We start from the raw sequence: 17,438 nt of genomic DNA on the forward strand, positions 1-17,438 counted from the left end.
GAGATTTTGGGAAATGTTGAGTGAATGCGTGGGGAGTTTTGAACCAAGTGTGAGAGTACTTGTGGTTGGGGATTTAAATGCTAAAGTGGGTAAAAACGTTGTGGATGGAGTAGTAGGTAAATTTGGGGTGCCAGGGGTAAATATATACAAACAGCTTGCAACATTGCTTACATTGTTGCATGACAGCAACAGATAGGAGGGGAAATTCTCCGAGACAATGCCGAAGGTATCAATGGCATCCCATTTTCATGGTTGTGGTTATTGAAAACTTTGCTAAGGCTTACTGGGTCCAGTGGCTGATGCGATGGGCTGGTAATTTCAGACCATGAGTTGTATTCCCGTCATTTCATTGAATGGTTCAATTCGAATATTCAGCACATAATGAAAAAATCCAAATTTATTACTCGCCGTCTAATACACATCCATGTTTATTTTCAGGTCATTGGCTATAAGCTGTTGAAAGACACGAGTGGCTTCTTCAGTCCTAATACAGAGATAACTAAGAACGAGTATATATAGTGGCAGGAGTCAGGTGGTGAACTGCGAGAGGGTGGTGGTAGTAGTAGTAATACAAATGTGGAGAGATGGATTCAGAGGTCCTTAAGGCTCAAACCCAACCTGTCTCACCATAACTGTACTACTACTACTACTACTACTACTACCCTCTCGCAGTTTACCACCTGACTTAGTTATCAATGTATTAGGACTGAAGAAGCCACTCGTGACGAAACGTTTCCTCTAATAAATATCCTGAACTATATATATAATTGACTTTTTCCACATCTTGTCTGCATCACCAGACCATTTTCCATTGGCTATAACAAACAGCAAATTTTAAAAGCTAAAATACCTCTGCTAGTTAAGCCAAAAATAGGTTGTTGGATTCTTTAGACACAAAACCTGCGTCATTAAACAGCTCCACCACGGACAGGTAGCAGTGTCGGAGGATCATATGTAATGTTTGTGTAATTTTTCCAGTTTGTCTCTGCTTACCCAGGAACGATTTCGGATTGGTGACGCACAGCAGAATAACGTGTTGCTATTGTGACTGCATATTGTAGGCTTCTGCTGCAAGCACCAACAATACCTACGCGAACTAGCATCATTGTCCCATAAGATAATTTGTTGTGTAGCGGCTTAACATAAGTTCCATCCTGTAATGAAAATGAAAACTCAGAAAAATATTTTATATTGGTCTCAATCAAAGGAATTAATTACGAAATGAAATATTATAAGTTAATCTTTACTAAGTATGAGTTCCATGTATGCAAATAATTATTACCTTTGTAAAACTAAATAATTGGAAGGTGTCAATATATATATATATATATATATATATATATATATATATATATATATATATATATATATATATATATATATATGTGGCCCACCGCCGGGGAGCTGGACGAAGTATTCGAGATGTAGCTCTGAGTTACCAATGCTGTTTTACTTTCTATCGTATTTTTGTGAATGTTTTGTCAATGTATTTTGTCTTTAAATAAAATATATATAAAATATAGGGGGTGGTAAGAGAAAATTCTCAAACAGCTTCAGGGAGAACCTTGAGTTTTCCCTGAAGCAAGTTCATTCTTTTCTCTGAGGATGAGGGTCCCTATAACAGTTCTAGAGGTGGTACCTCACTATATATAATATATATATATATATATATATATATATATATATATATATATATATATATATATATATATATATATATATATATATATATATACACTGAGTAGCCATTGTACTGAAAACCGATTTATTTAATTAATAACAATGCAGGAAATTATTTTCATACGAAATATAAGCATATTAGGGATGGAAATATGCAATATATTGGCGTGTATAACTGAGGCTCAGCACGAGCAATATTGATTATAAAAGTGTATGACTATGAGACCAAACAGAATATATATATAAGAAAAAGCAGCCCAGGGCCCATCGGTCTCCCATGAAATAAATTTTACTAATCGTCCTCTTGAGCAAGAGATCTTAAAAGAATAAAAAATACCAAAAGGTTATACAGAAAAATCCAAGAAATATAAAAAAAATGGCCTATTCTTCGACTGGTTAACTTAGATACCAGAGAGAGAGAGAGAGAGAGAGAGAGAGAGAGAGAGAGAGAGAGAGAGAGAGAGAGAGAGAGAGAGAGAGAGAGAGAGAGAGAGAGAGAGAGAGAGAGAGAGAGAGAGACAGAGACAGAGAGAGATAATGGATTTATTTCTCCAAATTCTAAGCTTATCAGAGGTAAGAAGTGTGACCCTAATATTCTGAAATTGAATAAACGAAGCAAATTTTATTAGTACATAAAACACATACTGCTGACAACACTGACGCTAACGACTTGATTTGTTGGAAATGAGATCGTAGCTCGTGTGGCAGCCACTGCTTGATCAGCAACCTTCACTCCAGGTGACAATAATCACCTAATCAAACTTCTTATTCGAAGTTCGCCATTTTACAACAAATTAATAAAAAATGACAAAAATAATATTAATATTTTGCAATATAAATATATACATTGTTATAATACTAGATAGATACTAGAATAAATAGTACTTAATTTCTCACCTTAAGAACTTGTGAATGCTTCATCAGCATATTTGTGCGAGGGATACGGTGGTTCTCAAACTTTAAGAACCCATTGTCATTAGAATTCAGTCCTAAACGTGGTCCGATCTCTCCAAGAGTGATACCTATTGAAACACAAAAATTGGGAACGTTATAGAATATGTGTCAAAAAGTTTATTAACATTTGAGAAGGTAATGCATGGGTGGGGACCCTGCGGCCATCTCGGAGGTAATGCAGGGGTGGGGACACTGCGGCCATCTCGGAGGTAATGCAGGGGTGGGGACCCTGCGGCCATATCGGATGTAATGCATGGGTGGGGGACCCTGCGGCCATCTCGGAGGTAATGCAGGGGTGGGAACACTGCGGCCATCTCGGAGGTAATGCAGGGGTGGGGACCCTGCGGCCATCTCGGAGGTAATGCAGGGGTGGGGACACTGCGGCCATCTCGGAGGTAATGATTATATACACCTGGAAAATCCTAGAGGGACTAGTACCGAACTTGCACACGAAAATCACTCACTACGAAAGCAAAAGACTTGGCAGACGATGCACCATCCCCCCAATGAAAAGCAGGGGTGTCACTAGCACGTTAAGAGACCATACAATAAGTGTCAGGGGACCGAGACTGTTCAACTGCCTCCCAGCACACATAAGGGGGATTACCAACAGACCCCTGGCAGTCTTCAAGCTGGCACTGGACAAGCACCTAAAGGCAGTTCCTGATCAGCCGGGCTGTGGCTCGTACGTTGGTTTGCGTGCAGCCAGCAGCAACAGCCTGGTTGATCAGGCGCTGATCCACCAGGAGGCCTGGTCACAGACCGGGCCGCGGGGGCGTTGACCCCCGAAACTCTCTCCAGGTAAACTCCAGGACCCTGCAGCCATCTCGGAGGTAATGCAGGGGTGGGGACACTGCGGCCATCTCGGAGGTAATGCAGGGGTGGGAACACTGTGGCCATCTCGGAGGTAATGCAGGGGTGGGGACACTGTGGCCATCTCGGAGGTAATGCAGGGGTGGGGACACTGTGGCCATCTCGGAGGTAATGCAGGGGTGGGGACACTGCGGCCATCTCGGAGGTAATGCAGGGGTAGGGACACTGCGGCCATCTCGGAGGTAATGCAGGGGTGGGGACACTGTGGCCATCTCGGAGGTAATGCAGGGGTGGGGACCCTGCGGCCATCTCGGAGGTAATGCAGGGGTGGGGACACTGCGGCCATCTCGGAGGTAATGCAGGGGTGGGGGACACTGCGGCCATCTCGGAGGTAATGCATGGGTGGGGACACTGCGGCCATCTCGGAGGTAATGCAGGGGTGGGGACACTGCGGCCATCTCGGAGGTAATGCAGGGGTGGGGACACTGCGGCCATCTCGGAGGTAATGCAGGGGTGGGGACACTGTGGCCATCTCGGAGGTAATGCAGGGGTGGGGACACTGCGGCCATCTCGGAGGTAATGCAGGGGTGGGGACACTGTGGCCATCTCGGAGGTAATGCAGGGGTGGGGACACTGTGGCCATCTCGGAGGTAATGCAGGGGTGGGAACACTGTGGCCATCTCGGAGGTAATGCAGGGGTGGGGACACTGTGGCCATCTCGGAGGTAATGCAGGGGTGGGGACACTGTGGCCATCTCGGAGGTAATGCAGGGGTGGGAACACTGTGGCCATCTCGGAGGTAATGCAGGGGTGGGAACACTGTGGCCATCTCGGAGGTAATGCAGGGGTGGGAACACTGTGGCCATCTCGGAGGTAATGCAGGGGTGGGGACACTGCGGCCATCAAGTGCAGCATTCTGAATGAATTATTTTTCTTGAAGCTATTATATAATAATTAACTTTTTACAGAATAACAGACATTTTGCAGTATATCTAATCAAAATTTCTTGAATGCGGCTTTATTAGATTACAACTAACCTTAATGTGGCTTTATTAGATTACAGCTAACTTTAATGTGGCTTTATTAGATTACAGCTAACTTTAATGTGGCTTTATTAGATTACAACTAACTTCAATGCGGCTTTTTTAGATTACAACTAACTTTAATGCGGCTTTATTAGATTACAGCTAACTTTAATGTGGCTTTATTAGATTACAGCTAACTTTAATGTGGCTTTATTAGATTACAACTAACTTCAATGTGGCTTTATTAGATTACAGCCAACTTTAATGTGGCTTTATTATATTACAGCTAACTTTAATGCGGGTTTATTAGATTACAGCTAACTTTAATGTGGCTTTATTAGATTACAGCTAACTTTAATGTGGCTTTATTGATTGCAGCTAACTTTAATGTGGCTTATTAGATTACAGCTAACTTTAATGTGGCTTTATTAGATTACAGCTAACTTTAATGTGGCTTTATTAGATTACAGCTAACTTTAATGTGGCTTTATTAGATTACAGCTAACTTTAATGTGGCTTTATTAGATTACACGTAACTTTAATGTGGCTTTATTAGATTACAGGTAACTTTAATGTGGCTTTATTAGATTACAGGTAACTTTAATGTGGCTTTATTAGATTACAGGTAACTTTAATGTGACTTTATTAGATTACAGGTAACTTTAATGTGGCTTTATTAGATTACAGCTAACTTTAATGCGGCTTTATTAGATTACAGGTAACTTTAATGTGGCTTTATTAGATTACAGCTAACTTTAATGTGGATTTATTAGATTACAGCTAGCTTTAATGCAGCTTTATTAGATTACAGCTTAATGCAGCCTTCCAACACAAGGTTCCCCAACCCTTGAGTTAATGTGTCATGTGGGTTTTCGAAACGTGGATGGGTAAAAATGCTCACGTAGGCTGATAGTATGTATAATATATAACGGGAAGTATGGAAAGCGCCAACAGCCGACCTGTCTCTCTCTGCTGCCTACTACGACTGACCCATAGTGCCTACGGGTGAGGGTGTTTGAAATCCTGCTATGGTCAGCAGCAATATGAATACAGTCAATGATTCACACAGACAGTTCGTAGTGAGTCATCTACTGGTACACTGGTTACTGGTAACTGGTTACTAGGAACTGGTACTACTACTGAGAGCTCGGCGACGCTAACGTACGTCGTCCCGACATACAACTAATACAAACTAGAGACGGCAGGTGTACGGCTTGGGCTGATTCTATACAATGTCAAAGTACACAACAATTGAACATTATAACATACATAAGTAGAATATTGGAATGGAAGCTTACATAATTGAAACTGTAATAAAACTGTAATGCAATACAAGGTATAATATAGCACAACTCATCGAATGAAACTCAACGTTGGGATTACACAATAGAAGTGATAAAAAAAATTTGATCGATCGATCTGTATTCATGTGATCTACGGATTCTGAGGAAGGAATATATACAAAGAAAGAAGTGTTTAACAGAAAGGCAGATTTGGTGCCCTCAAATCTAGACTGTTAACTCTCAGAATTCGGAGAGAACGTGAACACAAAAAAAAAAATTTCTTGAACACTGATAAGTTGATACTGTAATTATTCATCTATACAGGTTATTTACATTTAACCCCAACTCTGCTAGGGTGAGATTGATATATGCAGAATGGGTGTCATCTCTGGGAGGATCAAACTCTGTTGCACTGGCTAACTCATGCTGTATTTGAGGCAAATCTGAATTGGTAGTTACAAATGATACTTGAGGATATCTCAATACCTGTCGTGTACGTAGGAAATAACGACATTCAGGTTGATCATCTGACTGAGTATCAGAGGTAGAGAGTACAGGATCAGGAGGATTGTCAGAGTCTGTCACATTAGTCTGGGTTGGAACATCATTATCATCACATACTAACTTCAGATGATCTAAATGCGATTCTTTATACTGACCAGTACTAATTTCTCTAACCTTATACTTACTACCAGTGATATGTTCAACTACTCGATAAGGACCAACAAACTTTTGATCAAGCTTAGGCATTGCAGACGTTTTGTTAAAGTTAGTCAGCATAACTCTCGAACCTACTTTGATTTTGGATGGCTTTGCTCGAGTGTTTGCGACTGTTGTAAATTCTGCTGTTGATTTATGAAGTGTTTCAGGGATTCTTCTAAAGACACTTTGAGCTAAACTGGTACGAGTTGCTATGAAATCATCAGGGTTGTAATTTGGTTTCGGATTAGAATATAGCAACTCATAAGGCAAACGTTTATCTACACCATACAATGCATAATGTGGAGTGTCACCTATAGAAATATTGTAAGCAGAATTTATAGCACACTGCACATCAGGTATAACTTCATCCCAAGTTTCACTGTTGGGATTGATAGTGGCTCTCAAGACATCAAGTACTTTCTTATTGGTACGTTCCGCTAACCCATTGCTGGCAGGATGATGAGGAACAATGGTGGATTTAGAGATCTTGTACAAGGAGCACAAATTTTCAAGAATCTCATTACAGAATTCACCTCCATTATCTGTTACTAGGGACTTAGGGGTGGTATGCCTGCAGATAATGCGTTCTTTAAACGCTTTAGCTACTGTCTCGGCAGTCTTATCTGCAATAGGAACTAACTCACAATATCTGGTGAAATGATCTACCATAACACATAGATGTTTGTTGCCCTGGAGGGAACATTGGAAATTAGTTAACAAATCTAGCGCAACTCTTTCCCAAGGTTCGCTAGTGGTTGGATACACTTGGATTGGATTAGGACCATTAGCATTACCTTTATGTTGCATGCAGACACTACATTTCTTAACATACTCAGAAATATCAGTTGCCATACGAGGCCAAAAGTATTTCAATCTGGCTTGTTTTACTGAACGATCCATACCAGGGTGCGCAACACCTGGTACATCGTGAACTAGCTGTAAGGCTACATTCACTAGTGACTGTGGAATTACTAACTGGTAAACTCTTCTGCTAGGAGTACCCAACTCAGCTATTTGATACAGTAATTCTTGGTTCATGACAAAGTCACTGATGGGTGCTGGTGGCTTCACAGTCAGAATAAGATCTTCCTGGAGCAGGAATCGAATCACACCAGACCACATGGGATCTGTTCGTTGAGCATTCTTTACATCTTCAGCACTACCATGCTTCAAGACTATGTACATGGCCATTGAATAAAGGTAACGCATCAAGGGAATCACGAGTAAAACTATAGTGTCTCAGTGTCACTTGACGGTATGTGAGACATAATGGCAAAGAAGTTGCACAAGAACAAATAAGGCAAAAATAATGAACAATAAAAATGATATAAAATGTTAAAATTAAAATAAGAGATGCAACTAATACTGCAGAATAAAAAAAATGTCTAAGATACACTGCAAGAGGAAGGACAACTCAATGTAAAGGACTGCTGGACAAGATAAAAAATTACATTGAAATTTACAAGTAAAAATATTACCGGAGACTGAATTAAATACAAAATAAGCTGTCTGTACTCTTGCTAACCTGGAGTTTACCTGGAGAGAGTTCCGGGGGTCAACGCCCCCGGGGCCCGGTCTGTGACCAGGCCTCCTGGTCTATCAGAGCCTGATCAACCAGGCTGTTACTGCTGGCTGCACGCAAACCAACGTACGAGCCACAGCCCGGCTGATCAGGAACCGACTTTAGGTGCTTGTCCAGTGCCAGCTTGAAGACTGCCAGGGGTCTGTTGGTAATCCCCCTTATGTATGCTGGGAGGCAGTTGAGCAGTCTCGGGCCCCTGACACTTATTGTATGGTCTCTTAACGTGCTAGTGACACCCCTGCTTTTCATTGGGGGGATGTTGCATCGTCTGCCAAGTCTTTTGCTTTCGTAGTGAGTGATTTTCGTGTGCAAGTTCGGTACTAGTCCCTCTAGGATTTTCCAGGTGTATATAATCATGTATCTCTCCCGCCTGCATTCCAGGGAATACAGGTTTAGGAACCTCAAGCGCTCCCAGTAATTGAGGTGTTTTATCTCCGTTATGCGTGCCGTGAAGGTTCTATGTACATTTTCTAGGTCAGCAATTTCACCTGCCTTGAAAGGTGCCTGGAGAGAGTTTACCTGGAGAGAGTTTCGGGGGTCAACGCCCCCGCGGCCCGGTCTGTGACCAGGCCTCCTTGTGGAACAACCCCTGATCAACCAGGCTGTTGCTGCTGGCTGCACGCAAACCAACGTACGAGCCACAGCCCGGCTGATCAGGAACTGACTTTAGGTGCTTGTCCAGTGCCAGCTTGAAGACTGCCAGGGGTCTGTTGGTAATCCCCCTTATGTGTGCTGGGAGGCAGTTGAACAGTCTCGGGCCCCTGACACTTATTGTATGGTCTCTTAACGTGCTAGTGACACCCCTGCTTTTCATTGGGGGGATGGTGCATCGTCTGCCAAGTCTTTTGCTTTCGTAGTGAGTGATTTTCGTGTGCAAGTTCGGTACTAGTCCCTCTAGGATTTTCCAGGTGTATATAATCATGTATCTCTCCCTCCTGCGTTCCAGGGAATACAGGTTTAGAAACCTCAAGCGCTCCCAGTAATTGAGGTGTTTTATCTCCGTTATGCGCGCCGTGAAAGTTCTCTGTACATTTTCTAGGTCGGCAATTTCACCTGCCTTGAAAGGTGCTGTTAGAGTGCAGCAATATTCCAGCCTAGATAGAACAAGTGACCTGAAGAGTGTCATCATGGGCTTGGCCTCCCTAGTTTTGAAGGTTCTCATTATCCATCCTGTCATTTTTCTAGCAGATGCGATTGATACAATGTTATGGTCCTTGAAGGTGAGATCCTCCGACATGATCACTCCCAGGTCTTTGACGTTGGTGTTTCGCTCTATTTTGTGGCCAGAATTTGTTTTGTACTCTGATGAAGATTTAATTTCCTCATGTTTACCATATCTGAGTAATTGAAATTTCTCATCATTGTTAGTGTGCAGCAATATTCCAGCCTAGATAGAACAAGTGACCTGAAGAGTGTCATCATGGGCTTGGCATCCCTCGTTTTGAAGGTTCTCATTATCCATCCTGTCATTTTTCTAGCAGATACGATCGATACAATGTTATGGTCCTTGAAGGTGAGATCCTCCGACATGATCACTCCCAGGTCTTTGACGTTGGTGTTTCGCTCTATTTTGTGGCCAGAATTTGTTTTGTACTCTGATGAAGATTTAATTTCCTCATGTTTACCATATCTGAGTAATTGAAATTTCTCATCGTTGGACTTCATATTGTTTTCTGCAGCCCACTGAAAGATTTGGTTGATGTCCGCCTGGAGCCTTGCAGTGTCTGCAATGGAAGACACTGTCATGCAGATTCGGGTGTCATCTGCAAAGGAAGACACGGTGCTGTGGCTGACATCCTTGCCTATGTCAGATATGAGGATGAGGAACAAGATGGGAACGAGTACTGTGCCTTGTGGAACAGAGCTTTTCACTGTGCCTGCCTCGGACTTTACTCTGTTGACTACTACTCTCTGTGTTCTGTTAGTGAGGAAATTATAGATCCATCGACCGACTTTTCCTGTTATCCCTTTAGCACGCATTTTGTGCGCTATTACGCCATGGTCACACTTGTCGAAGGCTTTTGCAAAGTCTGTATATATTACATCTGCATTCTTTTTGTCTTCTAGTGCATCTAGGACCTTGTCGTAGTGATCCAATAGTTGAGACAGACAGGAGCGACCTGTTCTAAACCCATGTTGCCCTGGCTTGTGTAACTGATGGGTTTCTAGATGGGTGGTGATCTTGCTTCGTAGGAATCTTTCAAAGATTTTTATGATATGGGATGTTAGTGCTATCGGTCTGTAGTTCTTTGCTGTTGCTTTACTGCCCCCTTTGTGGAGTGGGGCTATGTCTGTTGTTTTTAGTAACTGTGGGACGACCCCCGTGTCCATGCTCCCTCTCCATAGGATGGTAAAGGCTCGTGATAGGGGCTTCTTGCAGTTCTTGATGAACACGGAGTTCCATGAGTCTGGCCCTGGGGCAGAGTGCATGGGCATATCATTTATCGCCTGTTCGAAGTCATTTGGCGTCAGGATAACATCAGATAGGCTTGTGTTAACCAAATTCTGTGGCTCTCTCATAAAAAAATCATTTTGATCTTCGACTCTCAGTCTGGTTAGTGGCTTGCTAAAAACTGAGTCATATTGGGACTTGAGTAGCTCACTCATTTCCTTGCTGTCATCTGTGTAGGACCCATCTTGTTTAAGTAAGGGCCCAATACTGGACGTTGTTCTCGACTTTGATTTGGCATAGGAGAAGAAATACTTTGGGTTTCTTTCGATTTCATTTATGGCTTTTAGTTCTTCCCGCGATTCCTGACTCCTATAAGATTCCTTTAGCTTAAGTTCGATGTTTGCTATTTCTCTGACCAGTGCCTCCCTACGCATCTCAGATATATTGACCTCTTTTAGCCGCTCTGTTATTCTTTTCCGTCGCCTGTAAATTATTATTATAATCAAAAAGAAGTGCTAAGCCACAAGGGCTATACAGCACGTCGCCTGTAAAGAGAGCGCCTGTCTCTTTCTATTTTACATCTACTCCTCCTTTTTCTTAGTGGAATAAGTCTTGTGCATACATCGAGTGCCACCAAGTTAATCTGTTCTAGGCATAAGTTGGGGTCTGTGTTGCTTAGTATATCTTCCCATCTTATATCGGTTAGGACTTCGTTTACTTGGTCCCACTTTATGTTTTTGTTATTGAAGTTGAATTTGGTGAATGCTCCCTCGTGACTAATCTCATTTTGTCGGTCTGGGGCTCTGCGCATACATGTCTGAACCTCAATTATGTTGTGATCTGAGTATATTGTTTTTGATATGGTGACATTTCTTATCAGATCATCATTGTTAGTGAAGATGAGGTCTAGTGTATTCTCCATTCTAGTAGGCTCTATTATTTGCTGGTTTAAATTGAATTTTGTGCAGAGATTTAAAAGCTCGTGTGAGTGTGAGTTTTCATCAGAGCTGCCTCCTGGTGTTATTACTGCAACAATATTATTTGCTATATTCCTCCATTTTAGGTGCCTTAAGTTGAAATCCCTCAGGAGCAAGATGTTGGGTGCAGGAGCTGGAAGATTTTCCAGAGAGTGGTCAATTTTTAACACCTGTTCCTGGAATTACTGGGATGTTGCATCCGGAGGCTTGTAGACTACCACAATGACTAGGTTTTGGTTCTCGACCTTTACTGCTAAAACTTCCACTACATCATTTGAGGCATTAAGCATTTCTGTGCAAACAAGTGACTCTGCAATGTACAGGCGAACCTCCCCCCCCCCATTTTGCCTGTTCACTCTGTCACATCTGTATAGGTTGTAACCTGGGATCCATATTTCGTTGTCTAAGTGATCCTTTATGTGGGTCTCAGTGAAAGCCGCGAACATTGCCTTTGCCTCTGCAAGCAGTCCACGGATGAAAGGTATTTTGTTGTTTGTTGCTGGCTTTAGACCCTGTATATTTGCAAAGAAGAATGTCATCGGACTGGTGGTATTGTTGGTACTGGGGGGGGATTTTTTTTCCGGCATTAGTATCTGTATCTGTTGGTTTGGAGTGGAGGCCATCGACTGTGGTTCCACTCCAGGAATGACTGGATTTGGTGTACAATTTCTGCCGTTTCCTGCCAGTTTTTTTTCCTTCCTGGCACTAAAAAACCTCTCCCTCTTGAGTGGCTGTGGCTACCCAGGTTTTCCGATGGCCTGGATGTTTTGTATCTTTTTGTCCCCTTTAGATGGTGTGCCTGGCAATTTAAGTTATAGCACAGTCTTTCCTGTACTGAAGAGGTGCACATTTCAGGGTGAAAAAGCTTACAGGAAGGGAGTTTGCATTTTCCTGTTGTCATATGGGCACGGCATTTTCTAGGGTGGTCATAGTTGCACGTCCCATCTGTTTTTCCAGATTTCCCATGTCTGCAGATACCAAGTGCATAGTATGTGCACAGGCTTGGTTTCCGTTTGCCTTGGGTTTCTGTGACTGTATTCCCTGTTGGTGCATGTTTACCTGTCTTATTCCTATCTTCCCTAGCACCAACAATGGAGCTCCCACCAGTTGTTTTTGGTAATATATCCTCACTATTGCTAGTGGAGTCCTCTTGTTTGCTATTTCCTGTTGTATTTCTTGTTTGCTATATTGGTTTTATCTTATCTTTGACTACAATTGTTTCCCCACTACGGCTCCTGTCCCCTATGAGGTCATTTATATGCATTCCTTCCTGCGTATAATTCCCGACTACCTGGACAAAATCTCCAGCTTCACCATTACTGTCTCCCAGGACAGCACCTCCAGCTTCACCATTACTGTCTCCCAGGACAGCATCTCCAACTTCACCATTACTGTCTCCCAGGACAGCATCTCCAACTTCACCATTACTGTCTCCCAGGACAGCATCTCCAGCTTCACCATTTCTGTCTCCCAGGACAGCACCTCCAGCTTCACCATTACTGTCTCCCAGGACAGCACCTCCAGCTTCACCATTACTGTCTCCCAGGACAGCACCTCCAGCTTCACCATTACTGTCTCCCAGGACAGCACTATCAGCCCCACATTTACTGACTACCAGGACATCACCTCCAGCCTTACAGTTTCTGACTACATGGCCAGTATCAAGGGCAGTACCATTCAGCCCAGACTTTTTATGTTCCCATCTGTTGTAGAAAGCTTCCAGGTTGTCTATGAAAGCAGCTTTGATGTTATCCTCTTTTAATACCCTTGTGATTTTAGTCCACAGATTTATCTCCTTTGGACATACCCAAAAACACTTCCCTGTTTTAATACTGCTTGTAGCTAGTTCTTGGATATCTGCACAAGGGGCGTGACACCAATTTCCACAAAAATGACAATTTATCCATGTGGAAGCCCGTTTGTTTGATTTATTGCAGACTACACACAGCTTCATAATGATTTGAATGGTTGATTTACTGTAATTCTACTAGCAACCTCTTGAATACTCTATTAATAACCTCTTTAAGTAAAGCTCTAGCTATCTGTATTTCTATTTCTAACTGTACTTTTATATCAGGACAGCTTACCGGAGTACTAATAAAACTGTAAATCAATGTAAAAAGTATAAAATAAAATCACGAAATTATATGCAAAGAGAGATAACTGGGAAATTTAAATATTTTCTAAGAATGCATAAACAAAATTAAAATATAATGCAAAGACATCATGAGGAAAATTAATAAAATGAAAAACAAGACTCAAACAATAATGAACTGAGAATAATAATGTATAAAAATATCAATAAAAGAAAATAATTCACTGCAGAACAAGTGCAACAAAATAAGGTGCAGAAATAATCAATGCAGTAATAAAAGTTACACTGGGAAAATGTTGGTTAAATAATAAAATAAAAATATTAAGAAAAACTGACTGAACACTTTAACTCTTAATTGTAAATTAGACAAAACAATTTACTCAAACAGAGTAAAGAAAACACTTTACGTTAAAAAAGAAATTGAAATTACACTAAGAGTGGATTTGTTCAAAGAAATATGAAAAAATATGAATAAAAATAAAACAAGAAACAAAACTGGAAGTGTAACACTTACAAGTTGCGGGGCACACAACACTTACATGTGGCGGGGCACACAACACTTACAAGTGGCAGGGCACACAACACTTACATGTGGCGGGGCACACAACACTTACAAGTGGCAGGGCACACAACACTTACAAGTGGCAGGGCACACAACACTTACAAGTGGCAGGGCACACAACACTTACAAGTGGCGGGGCACACAACACTTACAAGTGGCGGGGCACACAACACTTACAAGTGGCGGGGCACACAACACTTACAAGTGGTGGGGCACACTTCCACAGTCTGGCTTGGCTGGCTTAATTGCAAAATCCAGGTCAACCCCTTGGAGATTGAAGCAATTAGCACACGAACTAAGCCAGGAAGCTTGAAAAACGGCTGCAACAGGCTTGCAGGCTGGAGTAAACAGGGTGGAGAAGAGTGAGGGTAGCGGCTGGAGGTGGCACGGTTCACCTCTGACCTGCCGGCAACCCACAAACAGTCTTCTAACGTCTGAAATACCCTTAAATCCACGCCCACACCGGTGCCACCATTTGTCATGTGGGTTTTCGATACGTGGATGGGTAAAAATACTCACGTAGGCTGGTAGTACGTATAATATATAACGGGAAGTATGGAAAGCGCCAACAGCCGACCTGTCTCTCTCTGCTGCCTACTACGACTGACCCATAGTGCCTACGGGTGAGGGTGTTTGAAATCCTGCTATGGTCAGCAGCAATATGAATAGTCAGTGATTCACACAGACGGTTGGTAGTCATCTACTGGTACACTGGTTACTGGTAACTGGTTACTAGGAACTGGTACTACTACTGAGAAATGCAGCGAAGCGGAGACATGATAAATATATGTTAATTCACGTATTGCTCAGTGTACCTTTTTTTAAATTAAAATTTTATTTTACGATAGATTAGATTTCTGTGTCTGCCAATCTTGATTTACTCGGCATTAATTATCATACAGGACACGGCGCGCATAACGGAGATAAAACACCTCAATTACTGGGAGCGCTTGAGGTTCCTGAACCTGTATTCCCTGGAACGCAGGCGGGAGAGATACATGATTATATACACCTGGAAAATCCTAGAGGGACTAGTACCGAACTTGCACACGAAAATCACTCACTACGAAAGCAAAAGACTTGGCAGACGATGCAACATCCCCCCAATGAAAAGCAGGGGTGTCACTAGCACGTTAAGAGACCATACAATAAGTGTCAGGGGCCCGAGACTGTTCAACTGCCTCCCAGCATACATAAGGGGGATTACCAACAGACCCCTGGCAGTCTTCAAGCTGGCACTGGACAAGCACCTAAAGTCGGTTCCTGATCAGCCGGGCTGTGGCTCGTACGTTGGTTTGCGTGCAGCCAGCAGCAACAGCCTGGTTGATCAGGCTCTGATCCACCAGGAGGCCTGGTCACAGACCGGGCCGCTGGGGCGTTGATCCCCGGAACTCTCTCCAGGTAAACTCCAGGTAAACACTGCTTAATACAACATTGAGTCTTGTCTGAGAGCTTCACCTCGTCAAACAGAATAATATTCCAACAATAATATAATTTTACTAAGCTATTATATTACCAGCAGACCCCTGGCTGTCTTCAAGAGGAACTTGAAAGTAGCAGTAAGTAGGTACCCGAGTGTTAGATGACTATTGTGGGTCGCATCCTGGGGAACAAGATTAACCTAAGTTGCCAGAAGTGCTCTTCACGACCAGGTTTTTTTTTTTTGTTCAGTGTGCTAATGATGTCATCTAGGTCTGTAATAGTTGTATCTTGTACTTGCAGTAATAAAGATTACATTATCATTATTATCAAGGGCCCTCGTGTCGTCGATAGGCTTTAAATCTCATTACCCATTAACTCTTTTCTGTTTTAGTCATTGTGACCTGCAACTGATTCAGTATAAAATATAATATTAATTATGGTCAGTCACTATGCATATGACAAGGCTGACACATTCAACACAAGACACAGAAAATTCCCCTTGACATTACACAAGCCACTAACGACACATTTAACGAAGCACACTACATGACACACTATGTAAGATAAAAAAAACCACATTACTTAATACAAGAAGAATATACAATACAATGAATTATATATCGTCACAGTGCATGAGATACAGAAGATATTACACAAATCACAACCCGAAACATGTCTTAAAACATGTTACACACAATTCCGACAGTTTTTACACAAAATATGCTCTGACATTTGCAGATAGTATGTAAGTAAGTAAGTTTATTCAGGTATACACAAATACAGTTACATAGAATTATTATACATAGCAGCATATGTGTAGAGAACCTGGGATAACCCAAAAAAGTCAGACAGAGTGACTTATTTCCATTGGGGTCCTTTTACCTTATTATTATAATATAAAGGTTATAATATTTTCTTATTATTTTACAATGAAGATAACATCTTATTATCATACTAAAAAGACTATCTACTACACGAGGGTCTTTAAGACTATCTACAATACGAGGGTCATTACTAGGAATAAGGTAAAATTTACACGTATGTTAGCTAAAAAATAGAAAATCATTCCCCTCCCTTTCTGTAGCTACATTCATCAGACACCTTTTGGCACTCTTCTTGAACTGGTTCATGCTATGACTGGCTTTGAAATGTGCGGGTAGTCTGTTCCATTTCTTTATTGCTGTACAATAAAAGGTGTTTGACGCCTGGCCAATGACTGTGGGTACTACAAAGTTGTGCTCTCTACCCCTAGTACTATGATTGCTTTGGTTCCCAACCTTGACAAAATTGACAGCAAGATATTCTGGACACTGTTTGTGAGCAATTTTAAAAACATGATTTAGCTTCAGTTGTTTTACTCTGTCTTCAACATTCAACATATCCAACTGCTGTAATTCATCCTGGCCTACATGTTCTCTTGGTCCCAGCCCCAGGATGAATCTTACGATTTTGTTCTGGGTGATTTGCAGTCTATCTTTCAGTTTTTTTTGTCAAGGCAGAGTACCATGAAGAGCAAGCGTAATCCATATGGCATTGTATAAGGGCTAGACATAGGGTCCTGCGAGCCTCAGTAGGTAGACACTGTGCTTGTCTATACAGGAACTTCAGTCTGGCATTCGCTTTCTTTACTACACTGTTCCCTATCAATTCTCCTGACATGCATGGGTCAAAGGGGATTCCCAGATATTTTACTGATGAAACCAAAGTGATGGGCTCCCCATTACACTGAACATTAAAATTATTTACCCTTCTCAGTTTATGTTTCGTGCCAAAGAGAATGGCTTCAGTTTTCTCTAGGTGTGATGATAGTTTGTTGTCTACTAACCATTTGCTGCAGGACTCCAGTTCCAGTATTAAAACATTAGCAATATCTTGTGGGTCTTTACCTGTCACTAACAGAGCACTGTCATCTGCATACAGTAGGAGTTTGCACTTGACACTGATAGGCATAT

The 17,438-nt window shown here is 42.0% G+C and overlaps 1 protein-coding gene across 2 annotated transcripts in view; it reads right to left on the minus strand.

Annotated features, from left to right (window-relative positions):
• The window catches only part of ACOX1 (acyl-CoA oxidase 1), a 56,060-nt gene that overhangs the window by 18,218 nt on the left and 20,404 nt on the right, over nt 1-17,438 (minus strand). For both annotated transcript variants that reach the window (XM_070094414.1, XM_070094415.1), the window contains exons 7-8: nt 2,578-2,702; nt 994-1,154 (exon numbers count right to left, since the gene is read on the minus strand). In XM_070094414.1, the coding sequence (XP_069950515.1) occupies nt 994-1,154; nt 2,578-2,702 (286 nt within the window). The remainder of the gene's footprint in view (nt 1-993; nt 1,155-2,577; nt 2,703-17,438) is intronic.

This window comes from Cherax quadricarinatus, chromosome 46 (assembly GCF_038502225.1).
Source record: "Cherax quadricarinatus isolate ZL_2023a chromosome 46, ASM3850222v1, whole genome shotgun sequence".
Classification (NCBI taxonomy): Eukaryota; Metazoa; Arthropoda; class Malacostraca; order Decapoda; family Parastacidae; genus Cherax; species Cherax quadricarinatus.